Consider the following 21,565-nt stretch of genomic DNA (forward strand, 5'->3'; position numbering starts at 1 on the left):
AGTTGAGAACACATTCATCTCATATCTCCAGGTTCCACTGCTGTGCACTGAGCTCCAAGCAGTGTGGGAACCAAAGCAACCCACAGAGCAACCACATGGTTTCTTAAAGCTTGGCGGCCCTGACCGATCTCCGGCCAATTCCAATTTTATGATCATGGTGGAGGTCCTGGCTCAGGAATTTGTCCGCTCAAAGACTTCCCATTTCCTCTGACAAAACAGCACCACATGGGCGATGGTATGGAGACGTATTGTGCACAGCTCAAACCAGGAAGTTTTTGACTTAGTGGGGTCACGCTACGATACGACTTCCCGCCCCCCTCCCTCATGACTTCCCTACTGTTTCCCCGCTGCGTCATTAGTCCCGGCATCACCAAGGCATGCGGAATGAGCGGGTAGAAAATCATAATCACACACAGATTGTGATTGAATGTAGAAGATGTTGACGGGAATTAATAACACTACTTTGATTGGTGTAGTACTCCATTCAACTGGGAGTGTTTTAACATACTATGATGCATCATTGCAAGCTGTGTCTCCCCTAGTGGTGACACTGAGGCAGCATTGTTAAAAAAATGATGTTAATTTCACAGATAAGAGCGAATCTATACCATAGAGCAAAAAAAACAGTGTCACCGAATTAAATAAAAGGCTTTTAGACCTCAGCAATAAACATTCCGGTGTATTTCACGTCTTTTGTGCTGAAATGAAGCGTTTATGAGCCTTTCTACCGTAAAGTCGTTAATTGGAAGAAAGGGCGTCTGGGTGAAGGCTCCCTTGTGCACAACTTCGCTACGGATATACGTTGGAAGTGTCTTTTTTGCGGGTTCAAGCTTTTTTTTTCTTCTTTTAACGCCAACTAGGAGCGAAGCTGCCATTTACAGCTTCTTGAAAAAGAAAATAAACCGCACACGATGGCTTAGCCGAAATAAAAAGGCGGGAGCGTGAACCTAATAATTCAACACATCTACGAGCATTACGGCTAAGTCGAGTGACCAGCGGGCCCCGGCTGAGGCTAACGACGCATACGTTAGTATCGTTATTAAAGCGACAGAAAAGAAGTGGGAAGAGTTGCTTTTGTGTTCACTAAATAGTCTTTTTTTTTTCTTTTCCATCCCCCGGGTATTTGGGAACTCTTATCGCAAAAAAAATCCCAGTGCTCCCACAATCTTTACCACAGAGCGGTGGGAATCCAAAAGGGACAGCTTAGTGAAAATAAAAACAGAGCGGCGGCGCGCCGAGAGCTGAGCCTCTACGGAGATAATGGCGAGCGCGGCTTTATCCGAGGATGGCTCAAAATGAAAAAGTGGCTGGCGCCCGCGTCTTTAAGAAGCCCACTTCACCTGCGCGTAGACAACAGCACTATTCACGCGCTCATCGAATCATTGTAAGAGCACATTTGGCCCATGCAAAACTTTCCTGATATAATAGTGCCTCGAGATACAAGTTTAGTCACAGTTTTCCAAGGAAAAACAATGCTTGGCGGGCGAGTGACATTTTGCTATAGAAGCCTATGTCTCAATTTAATATTAAACCTTGCAACATACCTATTTTGGTCAAGGGGCTTGAAAAGAGCTGCTGCAGAAGTTTGTTTTCTGATGTTCTTAGGACCACCACAATGTCAGCGGGAAGCGTGTCTCGGTTTTTCTCCAGGAATCCGTTCACGCTGTACATCACCTGTAGACCCCAAATGGTCTCACTTAACACCAAATAAAAAAAACATTTCCGCAGATGAGGAGGAATGAAATACCTTTCCTGCAAAATGTTGAATTCCAAAGGAAAGCTCAACACGTTTTGGTATCCAAAAGTACTTGCAGCGTAGATTGTCTTCAAATTTGTCTGGAAAAAAAGATGGTTAAAAAAATGTCAGGGCATTTGGGTGCGTATGATGACATAAGGCTGGGAACTTGGAAGTGGGTAGGATATGCTATTTACAACATTTTGGGTACTGAAATCGAAGCGGATTGCAGTTTTATTCCCAGTTTCTTGAATGATATAAACGTTTAATATGTAAAAAGAGAAAAAAATCAAATGCTGATGTAAAAGGAAACCTGGCTAAAAAAAAAAGATTTTTTTTAGATAAGCTGTTGAGGGATGAAAAATGATTGCAATTTTGGAATTTCAAATTCTACTTGGCATAGTTAAGAGAATTAATTGTTGACAGGTTCTGGCACAGCTCACCCACTAAGGTGTAATCGGTGGCCTGTGGGAATCGGCTCTCCTCGTCCAACAGGGACAGCAAACCCATGGGCTTGTGTAGGAACATATCCAGAATGGGCCTGTTGTCCTCGTACTCCACCAGGCTGGCATCCACTCCCTCGCTCTGGTACTCCACCTAACAGCCGGGGAACGTAGTTAATGACTTCTCCAAATGACCCAATTAAAGCCATATTTGCACGAGTTTCTAATCAAGCCAAAGACGGCGTGGCGGCTTGTTGTGAGCGTACATGACGGCATAATATGCACTCTTTGACGGAATGCATAAGATGGCTCTGAAGTAACAAATCGTGCCACTTATTCATAATTTATTTCCATTTGCAAATAACCCAGAGTCCTATCATAGGATTGCATCTATTTAATTTCACATCAAAAGTTGCTTTAAATATATATTTGGACTAATAAAATGGAACCAATGGATCTAAACCATCCTCATGTTTAAATCATTAAAAAAAAAACTCAGCGGATGTGCACAACAATACGGAAGACGAGCGCACCAAAGAAAAATCCCTCTTTTGAATGCAAGGCCTACATCAGTCAAGTATTTATAGAAAAGGAACTTTTTACAATCTATTTAGGTCTGATCATTCAAATAATTATGTCATAATAGCCTATATAGTACTCCTATTGGCTTTTTTGATTGTTTTTTTTTGCAATGGGCAGTCAACAAAGATAAATCATTTTAAATAAAATTCATGAGTTAATTGAAGGATCCATTTGTCCATTATTTAAATTTTAAAAAGCACAAATAAAAAGGAATGAGTAATAACAAATTACACATAATGATAAGAATGAAGTGAATAGAAAATGTCAAATATAATGAATGAATTATGTTAATGATGCATTTTGGGGTAACTAATTATTTAAATATTTATGATAAGAAATTATATTTTCAAAGCCACGGGGTAGAACAAATAATAATTTAAAGTCAAATAAATGTAAAACCAACAAAAAGTAGATTAAAAAGAATATCGACTTAAATGTGACCCCAGTGACTTTTTCTCTGGGGATTTAATTTATCTATTTAGCTCCGTGTCCTCACACAACTGAACTAAACCATTGACATGAATAGACGTTCAATCTATTTTTACTGGGAGTGGGGGGGGGGGGGGGGGGGGTTGAAACAACGATGACCTTGGAATAACCAATGGCTCGACGTTGGACATTATTGCTCAAGGCCAAAAAATAACATATTCCAAATGTGTTGTTCTAATAACATTTAAATATCTAATTTAAGTCAGTTGTGATGCGATAGCTCACCTGTTCCAGGGCAAAGATATGCTGGTTAAAATAGAACTGTATCTGCTCGTTTGCAATGTTGATGCACAATTGCTCAAAGGAGTTCTTCTTGAAGTTTTCGAAGCCAAAGATGTCCAGGATTCCCACATTGGTGCCGCTCTCTGCGGCGCTTCAAAGCGACAAAAAGCGGGACAAACAAACTTATTAGAACACAGACGGCAAATCCCAGCAGTCCTTTATATTGATAAAACTTTCATGACAATCCAAGTTCAACCCAAATACTTTTCTTTTTTTTTTGCCTGCTGCTTGAAAATCATAAACATGATGGGGGGCTGAGCAAAATCTACACTTTGTTAATTTTTCTCTACATATTGAGTTAACCTGGAGTTATTTTTTTTGAATAACGAACAAACTTTGAATTCCAGTGGTTTACAATGCGTCTTTCCTAGAGGTCGTTTTCCGCCATTGCTATCAAGCTATTAATGGCAATAAGGCGTATAAAGAGAAGAGTGGACGTATTTGACGTTTGACGGAGATATTTATGAAAGAACTCTTTTGGATCAATGAACAGTCTCTTTGTAGTCTCTCTGAAGTCTTTTTAATCATCTGAAGATTATTTTCACTGCACGCAATCGCTATCAAAAATTTATTAAAACTCCCCTTTTTTTCCCACCCCGCATTGATATTCCCCTCTGCGCCTTTTGCACCAAGATCTGCGTTCACTGAGAAAAGGTCACTGGTGCTTTGTGAGCGTAACGGATGTCCGCACGAATGTTCGTCACGGAGACGTCCACTCACCAGACGTTCATGTCGGGCTGGAGTAAAGTGTTGATGCGGTTGACGATCCAGCTGAAGAGACGGCCGTACAAGGCCTTGGACATGGCGTCTCGCACGTCCACCGCTTTGTTCACCGTGTTGGTACGGATGATGGTCTCGCCCCGGGTCACCACGCACTGGGACGTCAGGGCCTCCTGGAGCTCGTCGGGTCCGATGCTTAGTAGGGAAGCGGCTGGAGGGTAACAAAAATTTTAAAAATAATTTTAAAAAATGTCCTCCATCTTTCAAAATGATTGTTGGAAAAATTGCAGTACAAGGAATAGCCAAATTTATAACAATTTTGTATTCATTTGGACTCTAAAATGGGCAAATTTACCATTAGATCCCGGTTTAAAAAAATTGAATACAGACTGTATATATATATTAAATATAGAACGTAATTAAATTTTATGGTAAGGGACAATTGAGTACTAAAGAGAGTGTCCATTGCGACTCACCATTTTCCAAGGCTTCTGAGTTAGGCACTTCGCTTTTATCCGTCTGGTGTTGGGATGTGATGGCGGTAAATTCAATGTTTCCAGTGTTCAATATGGCCGAGAGAATTTTGTATACAGAGTTCACTTCCTAAAATATAAAGACAAGGTGAAACCGACGGTATCCACCTGTAAAAAAAAAAAAAAAACAAGTACAATACCTCTTCGGTAAAGCCGATGTTGCGAAAGCAATCTTGGATGACTTCAAACTGCTCCTTGTACAATTTGCTGGAGACAATGTCCTGCATGACTTTGCAGTTTTGACTGTCAATATACCTGCACATTCATTAGATTTAGATTTGTAAAGTAAAACATTGTGTTGAGTACAAAACTGACCTGGGAGCTGTCCTGTCAGGCAACCTGTAAGTTTTCAGCTTAGCTTGGTGGTAGAGGCCGGCGTAGATGTAATAAAAGATGTGGAAATTTTTCTCACCCCTGGGGAAAAAAAGGGAAAAAGTTACAAAAAAAGAAAAACAAAATAGAAAATCAGTCAATTTGTTCTGCCTCTGGTTGATCTAAGTGAAGCTCTTCAATTCACTTCAAACCTTGAACTTGACAAAAGAGTACATGTATGTTGGGAGGGACACTGACATGGCTTGTTTGATGACTCTGGACTTCTCCAGCAGGTACTCGGATATTTTGGCGCCAATGACGGCTCCGGTGGGTGTAAACTTCATCTCCAGGTACTTTCCGAAGCGGCTGGAGTTGTCATTGATGGCCGTGCAAGCGTTCCCAAAAGCTTCCACCAGAGGGTTCACCTGTAGGATCTTCTCGCGTAGACTCCGATTGTTAGCCTGAATGAGCAAAAAAAATAAAAAGTCTTTTTAACGAACTCTACTCTTTCCTGAATGTTCTTAAGAAGCCTCATTTATGTTTCACCTTTCCCAGGAAGGTGAGATGTTGAACAATCAAATGAGCGCTTTCAGTTTTCCCAGCACCGCTCTCTCCACTGATAATGATACACTAGGCGGAAAGAGGAGAGCCATTTAAAAAAACTCTTTTCTCTTGATGCCGATTTGCAAGGTCAAAAAGACGCATTCTTAGTCTTTTTGTTTTTCATTCAATCCAGTCAGAAGTGTACCTGATCTTTGCAGAATGTCACCATGCTCTGGTAGGCCGCATCGGCTGTTGCAAAAATGTGGGGAGGGTTGTCGGCTCGCTTTACGCCGTGGTATAGCTTGGAAAACTAATGAGAGACAGCGGATTCCATGCAAAAAAATGCTAATAAAAATACAGTCATACCTTTACTTAGGAAATGAATTGCAAATCTAGCACATCAATTGAAAAAATGGATACAGGAAGGGTACGTTTGATGGTTCATAATTTGGATTATTTTCGTAAATTGGAATAAAAGTTTTCCCAACAAGGCTTTTCCTCTCCTGAATATTTTTTAGAGGTGCAACCAACCTGAGGAGAGTAGATGCTGAGGTTCTGGAAAGGATTGAGTGCAATGAGGATATCCCCCACATACGTGTACACCTGCAGGTCGGCATATCTCTTTTGAAGGTGGGAGATAATGGTCTCCTGCGTAAAATAGGACATCAAACATTACCTTATGTGTCCCATAAATGGGCATTGAGATAAACACATTAATCTCACCTGGTCCAAATACTCCAGGTTGACCAGGTCGTCGTCGGGACTGCTCTCTATGATGAGGGTTTTACGAGTATTGATCCGTTCGTGCCTGTAACGTATGAAAGCCGGGAATGTGTCAGAGACTCTTAAGTGACAATCAAATGATACAACTGCTCTTTTAACAAGCTAGATGGCTCACTCCTTCCTCTGTGTGCAGCCTTTTTACATTGTTTTTATTCCCGGCTCTCTCAACTTGACGATGAGTAAGTGTCGTCATTAGAGAGGCATTGGGGTGATTACCCCTTCAGTGAGCTCTGATGAGCCTCCAGAAGAAAGAAAACGGCACACTAACTACCTATTCGCTTGACCCCACTTCCGGTTGTAGTTAAGTTAATTTACTGACTGAAATTGAAAGTCCATTTTCAGTCACATCGGTGTGCATCTATATTTTAAAAACCTTTTTTTTTAACTTGATCACAAGGCAAAGATATGTATATTTCATTAGAATACATCATTGATTCTATTCTAGCATACCAGCAATGAAGTGATCTTTTCTATATATTCAACCTGGAGGCCGTATGTCGTTTCTTCTCCATTGGAGTGCAAATTCAGTGACACTGCTTTGAAATAGATCCAAATTTTGCACCTACAGCAACTACTTTAAACTTCTCCAAGTCTTTATTCTTCTTATCGGGATTCATTGTGTGCTAGATCTACGGCACCAGAGACTAAAGCGGGCGAGCCCAGGTCTCGCCCGACAAGCTGCTAATCCCATTATCCACTTTCACTGAGGACAGGAATTTGGGATCAGGCTCAGGCGGCGGGTGCGCCGGGTGCGTCAGCTCACGGGAGTAAACACAACTGGCACCACATCAAAACGCTCAGTCAAGGGCAGGTTTGGCCAACTCCAAGACCAAGAAGGTCCTCTGAAGTGAAAAACAGATGGCAGTCCTGACTGATGGGTTTTTGTGCGGTCATGAATAATGCAATTATATAAAAAGCCCATCTTTTTTATATTTAGATGTTAATTCCAAGTCAGAAAGGAAATCAATCTCAATTTTTGTTATTGCCATAGCAGTAAAAATTTGCTGCAATTGAGACGGAATTGGACAAAATGTCAATTTTAGCTTTTTAAAAAGCAGAAAACATGAACTTGTTGTAGCCTATATAAAATATTTGACTACAAATGTACACTTTGGTAAAATGGGGCATATATATAGACAACTATTGCATATTTCCTAAAAACATTTATATATTAAACAATCCATTATTTCCATGTTACTGCCAACTGCTCATTTTGGGAAGGGGGGGGTTGTCTCCTAACATACCTCTTAATTACAAACAACAATAAAACAAGCGAGTAAACATAATTATCATATTCATGAAAGTTGTTTTTAAACTTAACCACCCACTCTCATTAAGCAGGCAAGTGTGTCAAAGCTGTTTGGTTATGATGATCTCAGCGATACAATGTCAACACTCCACTCTCAAATTTTTACACACCATAAAGTAGATACTAAACATGGATAAGCCCAAAAATTGATACAAATGACTTGACATAGTCAAGTATAGATTCTTTTTTTTTTTTTAATTATTATTGTAACATCAAACAGCTGCCAAGATCCCTTGCTATGTTATTTATAAAAGTGTAGTGAGTCAACAACAATCAGTGCCACTGAATTAGTCACACTTCCCTAACTTATTTTTAATAACTCACACAAACACACACTGATGTCACGACAGTGACTCCTCATCATCTCCATGCAAAATAAAATGAGAGCATGCCCCCTACTGGAGCAAAGAATGATCACCAATGTTTTTAGTTTTTTTTTATATGTCCCTAAAAAGCCAATTGATGCAAATCAAAATAGACTTACTTAGTTTTGGCCGCACATCCGACTTCCTGCTGCTCTTTGATAAGAGTGGCCAACTGTTGTCGAAGGGCCGCATCTTTTCCGTGGGCCTGCTTAACGAAGGGATGCTCCAGGAGGTGAGTCACCGACGGGCGTGCCTCAAAATCCTTTATCAGACACCTGCAGAGCAGAGAGACGCCACATGGTTACATTGGACGTCGCCACGGTGCGGGACGAGATCCGCGCTGATGAGCGGGCACCTGAACATTGCGGCTACGCAACAGATTTGCCGTCGCTCCGAGCGGCTTTAACAGCTGAGGGTGAGCGTCTTAAAAGTGTCAGTGGCTAATCTGGTCAGAGAGAGCCACATGGTGGCCGTCGCCATGGCCCCCGTGTCCAACCAAACTCGCTATCTGGGATGTCCAGTGTTTGCCTGAGTGTTTGTTTAGCGCTTGTACTGACATTCTGTCTCAAAACCTTTAGTTACATTCCATTTAACAAAAGGCGACAACAATAAAAATGAAATTAAGCAGAGTAAGAGTAGAAAAGTTTTACGGCATGTCTGTTTTGGGGGACTAGAGTACCCCGAGAAAACCCACGCGAGCCCAAGGAGGACATTTAGCAACATATTCCTACTAATCTATTGATAGTTAACATTGTTGTTTAACCTGTGCAACCAAACAATGGAATCAGTCACCAATCAGTCACAAGATAGCAGAAAAACAATGGTGTCATTCAAAAGAGCTCATTTTTTAAGTTAATTCCTTTAAATTGATTAGTGTCCGAACATTAAGCAGTGGAGGATTGCCGCTTATAGCACAGCCTAAATTAGTGAACAGTGAGTGAGCTACTTTTGTCCCAAGAGTCAGCCAAGTGCAAATGCAGACACAGGTGATGGAATTATCATCCAGGGTGTGTGTGTGCACTTGTTTGTGTTTAAATAAACCTTGCAAAGACACAAGTACACGTATATACAAGATAGGCCGTGCAAACGGTCTGTGCCACACGATTACATTGTCCAGCCCATTTTGTATTGAAATCTTCCAAATTTGTTTGCTTGAGGTGAATGTTACGGTCCACTCAAATGTTCCCTCCAGCCGGTTGGAACCCGCACACTAGCATGGTACACATCCGTGTTCTATTTTACGTATTTAGGGCAGCCAGTAGAAGGCAACTCCGTTAGTGAGGAAATAGAAAGTTATTCATTGGCCTCTGATGGAGCTGATAAGTCACTTGAATGACTTTGTTCCCCAGTGGCAGATTTACACAAATGAAACGTCAATGAACACAAAGCCACCAGGCTTGATACAATCTGCCCGCAAAATATCAATTTCACATCCTTCGCATCGTTGTTCGACAAGCAGGGGGGATTAAAAACCTGCGGTTATTTTTGCAAAATTCCAAGAAATAAAATAAATAACAGTCAAAACGTAAGAACAGTAAAAAAAATTGATTGGGTGAGCTAATGATATATGTTAAGCAGAATAATTCTGGGATACTGGAATGTATATAAATGGAAAGTATTAATTATAATACATAACCAGCTAATGTCAGCCATTTTAACTGATGAATTGATGTAGTAATTCCTTAAGTATTTATACCTTGAGTGAGTTATATTGAATTTCCACAGCGAGATACTCCATCATAGAAAAACAACAACTCATGGATAGAACGATTATACGGAGATGTATATTGGTTCACTGTAGTTTCATATTAATTAAGTTTAACCTTTCAAATCTGAAGTGGATGGACGAGGGCATAATTAACTATTGATCCCTACGGGAAGTGACAGCAAATCTCGATGGTACTTACTGGCCGATGAAATGGCAGAAACTTCTGCACCATTGGTCTGGATTTTTAAGTGTAGGGGAGGGATTCCTGGAAAAAAGGAGAGAGAAAAAAAACAATTAATCGGCATTTTCTTGGCGATTCAAACTGGACAAACTGCCTGTGTCCTCCGACATGACAGAAGCAAAGTATCTTCAGTCATTTGACAAATAATGGTTGGCACAAGCTCAGAGAGACTTTTTGGGAAAGAGTTGGTCGCTATCCAACCTTGTAAGTGACTCAGTGTGTACCTGGCAGGCAGCATCTGTGACTGGGAGCTCTAACTTATGGGAGCGAGTCTCGCCTCTGTCAGCAGCATTCACGGAGGCCATCTATAATGAGTCTGGCACTCTTAACGTGCTCGCTTTGACAGTAACAGTGGTGATTTCAGATGATGAAGAACAGCCAGGCACCGATCCTTTAGGTAGATTGCGTATTTAGAAACTACACTAGTCTGTGTGGCTGTTGGCTTTCTTTTCCAGTAGCAATCCACTAAAATAAAATTACGATTGGACTTTTAACAGATTCCCCGCAGAAGGCGTGCAGTCCATTTAGGATCAGGAAGAGGGTGGCAGTGAACGATAAGGTTTCATTTTCTGCTATTATATTACATTAAATGATAACAGATGGTGTCAGAGTACCATCGGCAGCAAGAAACAACCGGCCTATTTGAACGGGGAGGGTTGACACTGATCGATTGTGTTTCATTTTCTGCTGTTAATCGTGCTTAATCCATCACTGCAGTCATGTGGTTCAACTTTGGTTTTTGTACCACCAAAGCTTGTAAAGATCACGTTTCAGCACCATGGACAGCGACACACAACCAGTCCCTTTAGACTGGGGAATTCTTATTTCACACCAGATTTCCAATATTCTCTGTAGTATTTGTTGGTAATGGACAACCAATCCTGAGCTAACAGCGATGAACTCTTCAGCCCTCCCTGTCCAATTTGATTGGACATTTCAGTCAATAGCAACCTACGTATAAACACGAGTCATGATTTCCTGCGTGTCATTTCTTCGAAAGCTGTCATCACCCTAAACAGACCATACGAAAGCACAAGTATTCTGATTTGGCTTATTCGAAGCACATGGAATCTATCACTTCTACAGCTCTGAAGCAGAAGCAGAAGGAGAAAAAAAATCAAGCAGCCAATCCTTTGCAAAGTGTAGATCAAAGCCGGCAAAGTGACTGCTTGAATAGAAGCTCTAATGTGAGCCTGCAGACATGTTCTCTCTCGCCTTGCCGTCGTACCACACACGCATGTACGTTTCAAGAATGTGTCAATATAAAAAAAAAGAAACATGCACACGCTGCCGATAACGCTCTCAAGCGTGCTAATGGCGCCTAGGAAATTTACAGGCACTTTTATTTTTACCCTTTTTCTCATTGGTGAGAGTAGAGGCTGACATTGTCATCGCGAATGGCTTATTCAAATGACGGGCTGGGCCGAGCCGCTACTGTCAAGCCTCTTCTCTTCGTTATGGATGGAGGCAAAATCAGAGAGGTGTCAGAGACACTTGACGGCTGGCGCTAAGCCTCGCAAAAATAGACGAAAATGAGAGCAAAGAAATATTTTTGCGTGGTACTCGCTATGCAGCGTTCATAATCCTTCACGTCCTACAGAATGTTATATCTCTAGTGCTTGTTATTTAAGTGCTTTTTTCCTTCTTTTTTTTGTTATTTGGCACACAAAAAAAGGAAACCCTGCTTTGGAAAAGATAAAAGTTGCTTATCTTATCACATATCTTATCATTTAATTGTCTTCTTGCTTCTTCACTTAGAGATTTATATTAGTTAGCAATTTCTTTCATGATCTGGCCTAACAAAACCAAGCTCGGCCATTTTTATCTACACGCATTCAGTTTGATGTTGCATAGACAATGCGAGGCATTCCACCGTATAGAAAATTGACTTGAGGTATTAACCTTGCGCATATTAAATATCACAGGGCATATTTGTATTTGTAATTCATTTTACAGTGGAGGATTTTATAACTTTACCCTCTGTCACGCTCCATTACCTTCACTCTGGGATATTATGAGCTCACATCTGTCACTAACGCTGCGGCGCACTCAATTCATCAAAAAAGGAGGCGGAAAGAAGAGAAATAGGGGGAAAGGCGCCTTCTCAAGTAGCGTAATAGAGCAGCCACGACTAAACGTGGCGTACAACGTGCTTCAAGTAGCTCATATTTCATTCGGGAGCGGTCAGACGACGACCACGCACGAAGGTGACCGCAGATCATGTAGCTCACGGGGTGTTTATTGCCTGCCGGCCTTACAGTCACTTCCATCTGGATGCTAATTCCCATCGTGCTACCATAACAATATCGACCCGCAAATCTTTGTTATTGGATATTCGGATGACAATAATTCAATCGATTAAGCAGAAGATTTTTTTCTAAGTTGTGTGATTTTTCTACTAAAACAGAATACGACTTAGTTTTTTATGACGTTAATGTGGAAGAATGGCAAGATTTTTTTGTTTGGATTTTCTCCAAGTGGTCTGACCTAAAGTATAGATAAAAATTGGAGTAAACAATTGGTAAAAATATTTGTGTCCTGCTCTATCCAGTGGTATGCAAAACACTGAATAAAAGTCCATGAAACAGAGTGGACAAAAATTCAGAGGTCAATTCAGGCCATATAGATACAAAGCCTTGTAAATAAATCATATTTTTTCAACCTCATCTTTTTGTTCCAAAATGCTCTAAACGTCGCAATTGCATATGAAAAAAAAATACTACTGTAATTTTAAATACTTCCATACATTTAAGTACACTTGAGTGAAGCTTGACCTACAACCATTACTGAGCTATAGTGTAAATGAAGCATGATCCATGTCTATTTTTTTAAAGACATCTTTCAATCAATGCAAAATGTTACAATCGTTATAATATTTACCGCATTAGTACCGCATTTACTGCAATGTACTGGCTAAGGACATTACTTAGGAGAAGGCCCCTCTGTTAATACATTGTGAAGCAGTATAGTACAGGGAATAAGATCCAAGTTTTTGCTAATCATTAAAAGCTGCCATGATGAATTTGCTCATGAATCACCCGCAGTGGCACTTGAAACGCAAAGGTGGAACATATTTCCCTATTCCGAAAGTCATTCATACAGGAGTCATCATTTACATCATCTTTCTCCGCGATTTTGTCTGCCGTGACGCAGTGGCGACAAAATGTATTTGAGATAAATGACATGTTAACAGAATCATTTCACGGTTCAACACGTTGCCTGTGATTATGCCTGGGTTGCCGTCTCCTAGCAAAAAGGCCAACTTTTTGGATTGCAGCAGGTATGAGGAAAGAAGTACATTCCATCCATTCATCCCTTTTTGCAGTTGCAAAGGTCACAGTGACCTGGAGCCTGACCCTCTTTGTCCATTGAAGTGAATTTCAGCAGATTCAAAAGTCAAATGTGCAGCTTTTTCTATCATTTTGCCGTCTGCTGCATTGCCAACATCCAATGGCACAAATGGATAATTACAAATGCATACTGTCTATATTTTAGGAAGCACTAGAACAAATGACTGGGCTTTACTGCCACCTAAAGGGGACTTTTGAGCCATATTGGCAGGCTTCTAGATTGCATTGCGTGCTCATAATTCTCTTATAAAATACATTATAACCCTTCCTATTTATTAGATACTAATAGTATGTGTGTATGTATCTAATCTTGCAGCGGATGAGTGTACCATACGATGTAGACGTCATCTTAACAGATTCTACTCGTCTTAGTGTGTATGATGTTGATTTTTTTGTGCTGTTTAAATTTAAAGCGGATAGAATTCTGCTTTCTATTGCACACATTACCAACACCGCCAGATAAAAATGCAACGGAGGTGACATCGTCGTCTTAGTGTGAATGGATCTAATCACCGATGCAAATTGCAATCAAAGGATCACATCTCTCGACCTAACGGGGATGATTGCACAATTGTGCAGAAAGGAGAAGGTCGACAATACGGAGCCTGTATAACGGCAATAGGTTTCCCATTATTAACAGATAGATTTGCATAATGTTTTTTTTAAGATAGTTTTGTGCAATATAAATATTGTAAGGTTGTATTTCTCATGTGTTTAAATTAAACTTGCCGAGACCATTACAAAATTAAAATTGCTAAATGTGTAAGCATTGTTTCCGTCAATCAAATGCCATTGATATTGAAGTAATACTGTAAGCCATGGTGGTTATTAGTGAGGAAAAAGCTGGATCCAAATCAAATTGGAGCTATTTTATGCTGTCATCAACAGCTGGAGTACCCACATAAGCACCAGGATTGGACATATGCAGTCTTAGAACAACTAGGATTAGAGTTGTGGGCCAGAGGCTCCCTCTTGTGGACTCACCGTGGGATCTTGAAGAGAGCTTTGACTGGATGCATCTCAGCCAGTGGGGGGTCTCCATCAGCGAGTTCAATGGCTGTGATGCCCAACGACCACACGTCACAGCGGGCGTCATACGAGTAGTCGTACTGCTGTTCGCAGGCTATGACCTGGCAACACAAAGATAGGAAATCTTTAGCATAAGACACAAACAAGGACAAACTATACATGGCTTGGAGCTCTGATAAGCTTTTTAGACGGAATATATTTCAAATTGTATTCTGCATCAGTTTTATTAAATGGAGTCAATGCATTTATTGTAGCGAAGAGATATTTTAGTTATGTATGACAATTATTTTACATGTTTATTTAAAACATGCTTCATACAATGATTTTGTTTAGATGCATAAACATCATTTTACAGCTATAAATGGCAAATAGGTAAATAAGCATAACATTAGTTGTATGCATTGAGCTGTTTTACAAAATATGTCATCATCAACAATAAATACAACGACATTGTCATGAAATGGAAAAAGTGCGCACTTGGCAGGCACTTCAGTGAATTTCTCAGTCAATAATTATAATTGACACTACATTACACAGCTGAGTTTATTCTAATTGCCCCCGAGGTGCTTTTTCTTGCAGCACTTCATTGGTGCTAGGCGCAAAGCGGCGGGCCACTGTCTCCCAGCTATTAACCTTGGGACGACCTCAAGCGCCACCCCCTCGTGGAGGGGAATACATAATGACGCAGGGGAGAGCCGCGCAGAAATAGCACAACCTCTCACGTCTCTTTCTTTGTAACAACTCAAGTCAGACATTTTAAGGCCAAACGGAACATCTCTGACCTCAGGAGCCATCCAAAACGGGGTCCCCACGGATGTGTTCCTCCGCAATCGTGCGCTGGTCAATTGCGCCGAAACCCCTGGAAAAAAAAATGGACAACATTAAAAGCGTTGGGACAAACGGCGGTATTAAACAATAAATGCCGGCGCATGATTAACCGTGACAGCCTGCCGAGTAGAAACAACAAAGGACTGTGATCATTTCAAATGATGTAGGACAGATTTTTATCAGCATGAGGCCACTTCATCTGGTCGCCATGGGGGATGTAAACACGCCCGAGGGACCCTCACCAGCTTTCTTTTAATATGCAAAAGAATGCAATTTAAATGAGCAATAATAGCCTCGGGGGTTAAGGCTACGCTCCATAAAATCGGACCACGTCATGGTGACAGAGGGGAGCCTGTGATAGACTTGAATTGGGGATTTCGTCATACTCATTTCATTTGGTGCACTACCACAGAAATCCAACATACTTGGCTTGTAGGAAAAGGGTAACAAAATATTTTTTTCTCCCATTCTGTGCTGTACACAGCACTTCCTTCCAGATTTCATCACAGATGTCAATACAAATGGATAATTGAGAGGTTACAGGTCACAAGAAGTTTAAATTGACCTTACATTCTGTTGCACTTTGTAGTTTTAACACTAGATGAAGGTTGTCAGTTAATAGCTTGGGGGTTAAAATGCAGAAATCAATATAGGAAATTGTGCAGAATTTCCATTTTCTATCAACAAAGTCCTAAAATGTAATCCAATGAGATAAATTGCACTGCTGGTTGTGATTTTCTTGACTTTTTGATGTTGCTAGATGACTTTGTTGCTTGTATTCCTCAATTCAATCACTGCCATTGACAATGATAGATCAAAATGTAACAATTAAAAATCTGATCTTTTTTTTAAAGCAACTGTGACCCTCTGTTTAAAAAATAAACATGGAAAGATGTCAAATATCCCTTTAAGTGTCCCTGAGAGAAAAAAAGCTAAGACAGCCCTAGCCTAACCAACACACACCAATAATTGAGTTTTTCACACCATACCAAAGTCAACCAGTTTGACGCCTCCCTCAGTCGTCAAGAGGATGTTGTTGCCTTTGACATCCCGATGGATAATCCTGTTGTTGTGCAGGTGCTGAAGACCCTTCAAATTGAGACATTGGGAAACACGTATGAGCTCGACATGCATTGATCCACGTACACGTCGTACAGCAAAACAAAGCCAGTCACATAACAGAATAGACATTGATTGCGGCCTGTCACAGTGAATACTCAACGTGCATCTTACCAGGAGAGCGCTGTATAAAATATAGGCAATGATAGGCTCTTGCAAACGTTGGCCTCGCATCAGGAGCCCCTTGATGAGCTCGGTGACAGAGCCGCCATTGCAGAGCTACGAAAGAGATGGATACGTGTATGTACAATGAGAAAAATACATTTCAGTGCCATTGGTGCTGTTGCTCACCTCTAACACTAGCCAAAGCTGTCCACCTGCTACATTTTCCGACTTGTAAAACATTCCGAAAAACTTCACCACATTGGGGTGGTTGGACAGGGACCTCAAGATGTTGTACTCTGCCTCGATTTCTTCATCCACATCCTTTGGGTAACACCAAAACATTAAAATTGTAGTCAAATTTGTCAAATAAATATCAAACAGTCCATATTCTTGCCAACAAACACCAAGTTTTATGCCTGTTCTTGTCATAATCTCAAAATAAAACCAGACATTAACAAGAAGTAAACCTATGTAGACAAGCACACTCCTGAGAAATTGTAGTATTTTTTTACCCCCAAAAATCAAAAATTGGTGGACTTTTGATGCTTCATGTGCAAATGGATCTACAATAAAGGAATAAGAATGTATGGAAACGGTGACCTAGAGTATTCCTGAGGATACTTTACTGTGAAAGTCAAAAGAGCAAAAGAACTCGTCGTCTGCACGTCTGAGTGATAATGTCAGGCAGAGGGATGAGACTGGAGACCGCTGCCTCCCAACGGCCATCAAGGCTAGAATCATAGCGAATAGCAGTGCCAGGAATAAGATTGCTCCATCCACTCCGTTAAACACATCAAGCCTCCGCTCGACAACAAAGAATCCTTATCACACAGACAAATGAGCAGCTACTTAAATATAAAAAAAGTGCACAGATAAAACTGAACTACATTTGGGGAGAGCTAATGAGACCAAAACACGACAGGATAGGGGACAAAAAAAAATGAAAAGGATCGACGTCACTAGAGTGAATATTAATGAACTTACTCGGTTGGTGTGGTTTGAATGCTGCGATAGGGCAGTTTCAAGAGTTTTAGTTTATGCAGAGTCGAATTCACTCCTACCAAAACATTAGGAAAAATCCCTTCTTTGCTTAAAATGACCTCTCAGTGGTCCGACCAGACTTTAACCAATGGACATTGGTAGGGTTTGCCTTACATTGATGGGGTCCAGCACTTTGACCGCCGCCTGACTTCCATCCTTCTTGCTGGTGACTTTGTAGACCTTGCCATAAGTCCCTTTACCGATGGTTTTCACGATGTCCCAATTATCAGATGGATCCCCCAGGTTTTCCAGGCCAATCATGCTGGACTTGTAAGGATACACGCCATACAATGACCGCCTGGAGGATAGAATAAGGAGACAATGGTAAATTACATCATAAAAAGTACTCTAATACTAACTAGATAGGAAATAGTAGTTGGAACACGACCTAAAATAGAAGACGAGGCAGTAACGAAAACAGTCATGTACGTACTTGCGCTGGAACATAGCAGTACAGTGTATTTATTCCCACGAGGCCTTCTTAAAGGCTCCATTGACAAACAACAGCTCTGCCCGTCTGGCATTAAATCAAGAAGTACTTACATGGCAAATGTCACTTTCTTCTGATTCATTGTCACTGAGAACAATTACAAGAAAAGTGACCATAATCCAAATGACAGCCAGCAGAAGAAGCAAGATTTGTTTTTGTTTCCGTTTTTGAAGCGACCTTAGCTCTGTCCTCCTCCTCTTCAGCACGGAAGCGCAATCTCGTCAAGATCAATTGGATTGGACGGTATTAGCTAGACACGCGACCGTGTGAATGAGTGGCTAACTTTCACTGCAAGAAATCTCTTTGGGAAGGTTGCCTGTCTTTTAAATCAGCCGCCCGCAAGAGCTGGAAAATTTAGTGCTGGGCCACAAAGGGAATGAACAAAAAAAGTAATTATTACCATTCAATTGAACGGTGTCTCTTAAGGAAAAGCATGGCAAATATTTACATCTGATTATTGGAAGTCTAGAGTAGATAAATGATAATTCTACTCATTTTATGAGAGAAACAAGGTAAACTGCATTTTGAGTTATGGGCATGGTTACAGATGATATGTAAAACCAACTCTTAAAACTCACACTAATTTCAAATACAGGTACTTTCTAAAAAAAAAATGCAGATTTCCCATTCATCCGAAATATTGCTATACACAAAGTCAAGACACCATTGTTTTAACTGATGGCATACAACATTTATAGGGTCAAAATCCAAGTAAAAAGCACCAGTATGAATCAGGCTTTGTTGTGATCTGCGTGTGACCAACGACACCAAAGAAGAAATGCTCCAAAAGACCCTGAACATCCTCAAATAATATGATTCATCAGGTTGTGCTAGTCCATAAGGGACATGATGGAGAGGGATGTTTGTGTGTACAATCCGGCATTAGTCAGTGTGACCCTGACGGCTTGATGCGAATAGTTATCAAGCATGAGGCAAACAGAGTCAACAACAAATAGCCTTAATACTGCATCATCATCCCCCATTTAAATAATTGCCTGCTCATCCCGCTTCCTGAGGTGTTATCCATCAACACCCCCCCAAAAAATCACCATTTGCATTTCTTAAATCGTTCCCCAAATGCACTTCTATGTTTACCTTATCAATCAACAAAAGTCTGTTTACCTAATTCTATATTTAAATCCACCAAAGCATCATTACTCTGCAGAAAGTCAACTAAACATTTCAGGTCAGGATGACATGCAATTTATGATTCAGCATGAGGACAAATGATAGACATTTCTTTTTGCTAATAAGTGTTTAAATGAATTAAAAAGACAAATTGTTGACGTACCTGCGCCTGTGAAAGTGGACTACTTCCAAATGAGGCCAACTAATTCATACTAAACTATGAGGATCAATTATTTACAAGCAATTTGTGACCTGATCCTTTGTGGATTTGAAATATTCAAGTGGCAGGTGTATGCTCTCATAATGGCTGGTGATATGATGCCTCTCGAGTTGCGCGCAGGTAACCAGGAAGTTGATGGCAGTTGCCAAGTTCGATGACTCCTCCTGACTCTACTTCTGGTCTTGTTGAGTTCATTTCATTTTTAGTGTTGCTCAAATGTCTGAATTTACAGTCCAGGTCTATCTATATTCTCCAATTGGTTATCAAATTATCTTGAGCTGGATTTTTTTTAAGGCACCGAAATATTAGTCACATATTTTAGTCTGTTTTAGTGCTGCAGTTCAAAAGGTTAGTAAAGCATGACAGCATTAAACATATCATTAATATTCATGTGTATTTATCCGTTTGGGTAATAGAAGTAGAAGTCATTTTAATTGATTAAAAATATCCTGACGACGCATAGATCCCAAAAGGTATTGCTCCATGTGGAAAACAAATCATATAATCAACACCTAAAGATGCCTCATTGACATATTATCTGCAGCAAGGAGAAACTATTGAGGGAAAAGCCTGCCGCAGGTAATTGAGAAAAGAACTCTAGTCACCCCACATGGTCGAACTCAAGTTACCCCCCCCCCCCCCCCCCCCCCGTTGTTTACTTTCCTGCAAGAGCAAAACAGCAGCCCCACATCAGCATATTCCTTCCTCAAAATCATAAAATTATACAGGAGAAACTAGTGTCCTGCTCATCATTGTAATGGCATTATTCAATTACCCAAATGATGGAATGCACAATGATAATTCAAACGCTGAAACTAAAGAATAGGCATTTTTCTTATGTCAACACACTGGACTTTACTGAAAAGTGTACTTAATGACGTGACTGTCGAGTGAGTGCACATGATTGCCAGGTTCCAGTTGAGTAATCTCATTTTCTGCCTCCAACAATCACCCTCTCTCCCTCACTCTCACTTTCAGGCCCTATGGGAACACCACTTTGTATACTGGCCAGTAAGTCTGTCGTGGGGAGGAAAGGAAAAAAAACCCTGTGAACTATATAATCCTTTCTAAGGGGATATGAAGAGGCTTTGCAGTAAACCTGCAGCAAGGCTGCGGGGAGCTACATTTGTCACCCTGGACAACCCAAACACTCACATAAGCATGAGCAAAGACATTTTTCCACCTCTGAGCAAAGAGTAAGCTGCATGCATGCACAAGGAATATGCAGTGAAGCAAAATGAATTACAGTCATATGCAATATGCTGTCCTCTTATTCAATGTCATTGACGGACGGTACCAAACATCCAATTCATTTCAGTCAGCATGAAAATTGAACAGGGCAAAAAACTATTTGGCATTTTTATAATTTGTCAAACAACTCAAAAGCAAGCCAAATTATATGACAATTTCTACAAGACAGACAAGAAAGTTGGAGTCTTACCTTTGGGAGTTTGTTGCTCCATTGCCAACTTTAACCCCTAAAAACAATGGCAAAAAAAGATCATCATTCTTGTATTACTCTGTTAATAGAAAATAATAGCAAGTCTTACCATCCATCGCAACATATCCGAACTGATTTGCTTCCTTCAGCCAGGCAGCGCGTTTAATAATGAATAATGAGCTTATGGACACCTGAGGAGAGTGTGCAGAACCTGCTAATGGAAATACATCACTTTGCTCACCTGAGCAGGAGACCAAGGCAGTGGGGAAAGGTGCCAAGTGAACTGCTGAGCAATCAACATCTTACTTACAAAAGCTTTGGTCTTGCAGGTAACATTCCTCTCCTCTGGCTGTGCTTTGGTCCACTTGGCTGGAAGGTCACGTTTTTGCGTGGCGCTCCTTTGTTACCCACAAGGCTTCTGTTGTTTAACTCAACCCAATGATCCAGAAAACACACACATCACATGGCAGTGGAATTTGTTTGAGGGCACCAGGTCACACACACATGCAGAGTCCAACGACGGAATAAAGGAATGAAATCATAAACTGCCGTCGGATCTAATCAAGAGATTTGACAGTGAATGATGAGGATGACGTTTGACACGTCTGAATCGACACTACGGAAGAGAAATTATGTGCATTATAGGAAAATATATACACATTATATACACATTTATAGAATGGCAAATGAGTCACTAGTTAATATGCATTTGCTAAGACAAAAAAATACTTTACATAAACACTAGTTAATACATCACAAAATATTTGAT

General features: G+C 40.6%; 1 protein-coding gene across 9 annotated transcripts in view; it reads right to left on the reverse strand.

Moving 5' to 3' along the window:
* The window catches only part of myo3b (myosin IIIB), a 47,435-nt gene extending 26,093 nt beyond the window's left edge, over positions 1-21,342 (reverse strand). For 3 of the 9 annotated variants that reach the window (XM_077728211.1, XM_077728215.1, XM_077728214.1), the window contains exons 1-25: positions 21,107-21,342; positions 20,906-21,007; positions 20,797-20,833; positions 17,632-17,815; positions 17,461-17,481; positions 16,663-16,797; positions 16,486-16,590; positions 16,242-16,341; positions 15,207-15,283; positions 14,380-14,525; positions 10,004-10,069; positions 8,216-8,371; positions 6,363-6,447; positions 6,171-6,287; positions 5,845-5,949; positions 5,643-5,726; positions 5,355-5,557; positions 5,100-5,198; positions 4,925-5,039; positions 4,728-4,854; positions 4,252-4,462; positions 3,475-3,622; positions 2,179-2,332; positions 1,748-1,836; positions 1,545-1,674 (exon numbers count right to left, since the gene is read on the reverse strand). In XM_077728211.1, the coding sequence (XP_077584337.1) occupies positions 1,545-1,674; positions 1,748-1,836; positions 2,179-2,332; positions 3,475-3,622; positions 4,252-4,462; positions 4,728-4,854; positions 4,925-5,039; positions 5,100-5,198; positions 5,355-5,557; positions 5,643-5,726; positions 5,845-5,949; positions 6,171-6,287; positions 6,363-6,447; positions 8,216-8,371; positions 10,004-10,069; positions 14,380-14,525; positions 15,207-15,283; positions 16,242-16,341; positions 16,486-16,590; positions 16,663-16,797; positions 17,461-17,481; positions 17,632-17,815; positions 20,797-20,833; positions 20,906-20,912 (2,701 nt within the window). In that variant the 5' untranslated portion in view covers positions 20,913-21,007; positions 21,107-21,342. Of the gene's footprint in view, positions 1-1,544; positions 1,675-1,747; positions 1,837-2,178; positions 2,333-3,474; positions 3,623-4,251; positions 4,463-4,727; positions 4,855-4,924; positions 5,040-5,099; positions 5,199-5,354; positions 5,558-5,642; positions 5,727-5,844; positions 5,950-6,170; positions 6,288-6,362; positions 6,448-8,215; positions 8,372-10,003; positions 10,070-14,379; positions 14,526-15,206; positions 15,284-16,241; positions 16,342-16,485; positions 16,591-16,662; positions 16,798-17,460; positions 17,482-17,631; positions 17,816-18,060; positions 18,212-20,796; positions 20,834-20,905 lie in introns of those variants that run through there. The other 6 variants (XM_077728208.1, XM_077728209.1, XM_077728206.1 and 3 more) reach the window with 4 other exon arrangements.
* Positions 21,343-21,565: the final 223 nt, after the last annotated feature.

The sequence above is a fragment of the Stigmatopora nigra genome, chromosome 11 (genome assembly GCF_051989575.1).
Source record: "Stigmatopora nigra isolate UIUO_SnigA chromosome 11, RoL_Snig_1.1, whole genome shotgun sequence".
NCBI classification, from domain to species: domain Eukaryota; kingdom Metazoa; phylum Chordata; class Actinopteri; order Syngnathiformes; family Syngnathidae; genus Stigmatopora; species Stigmatopora nigra.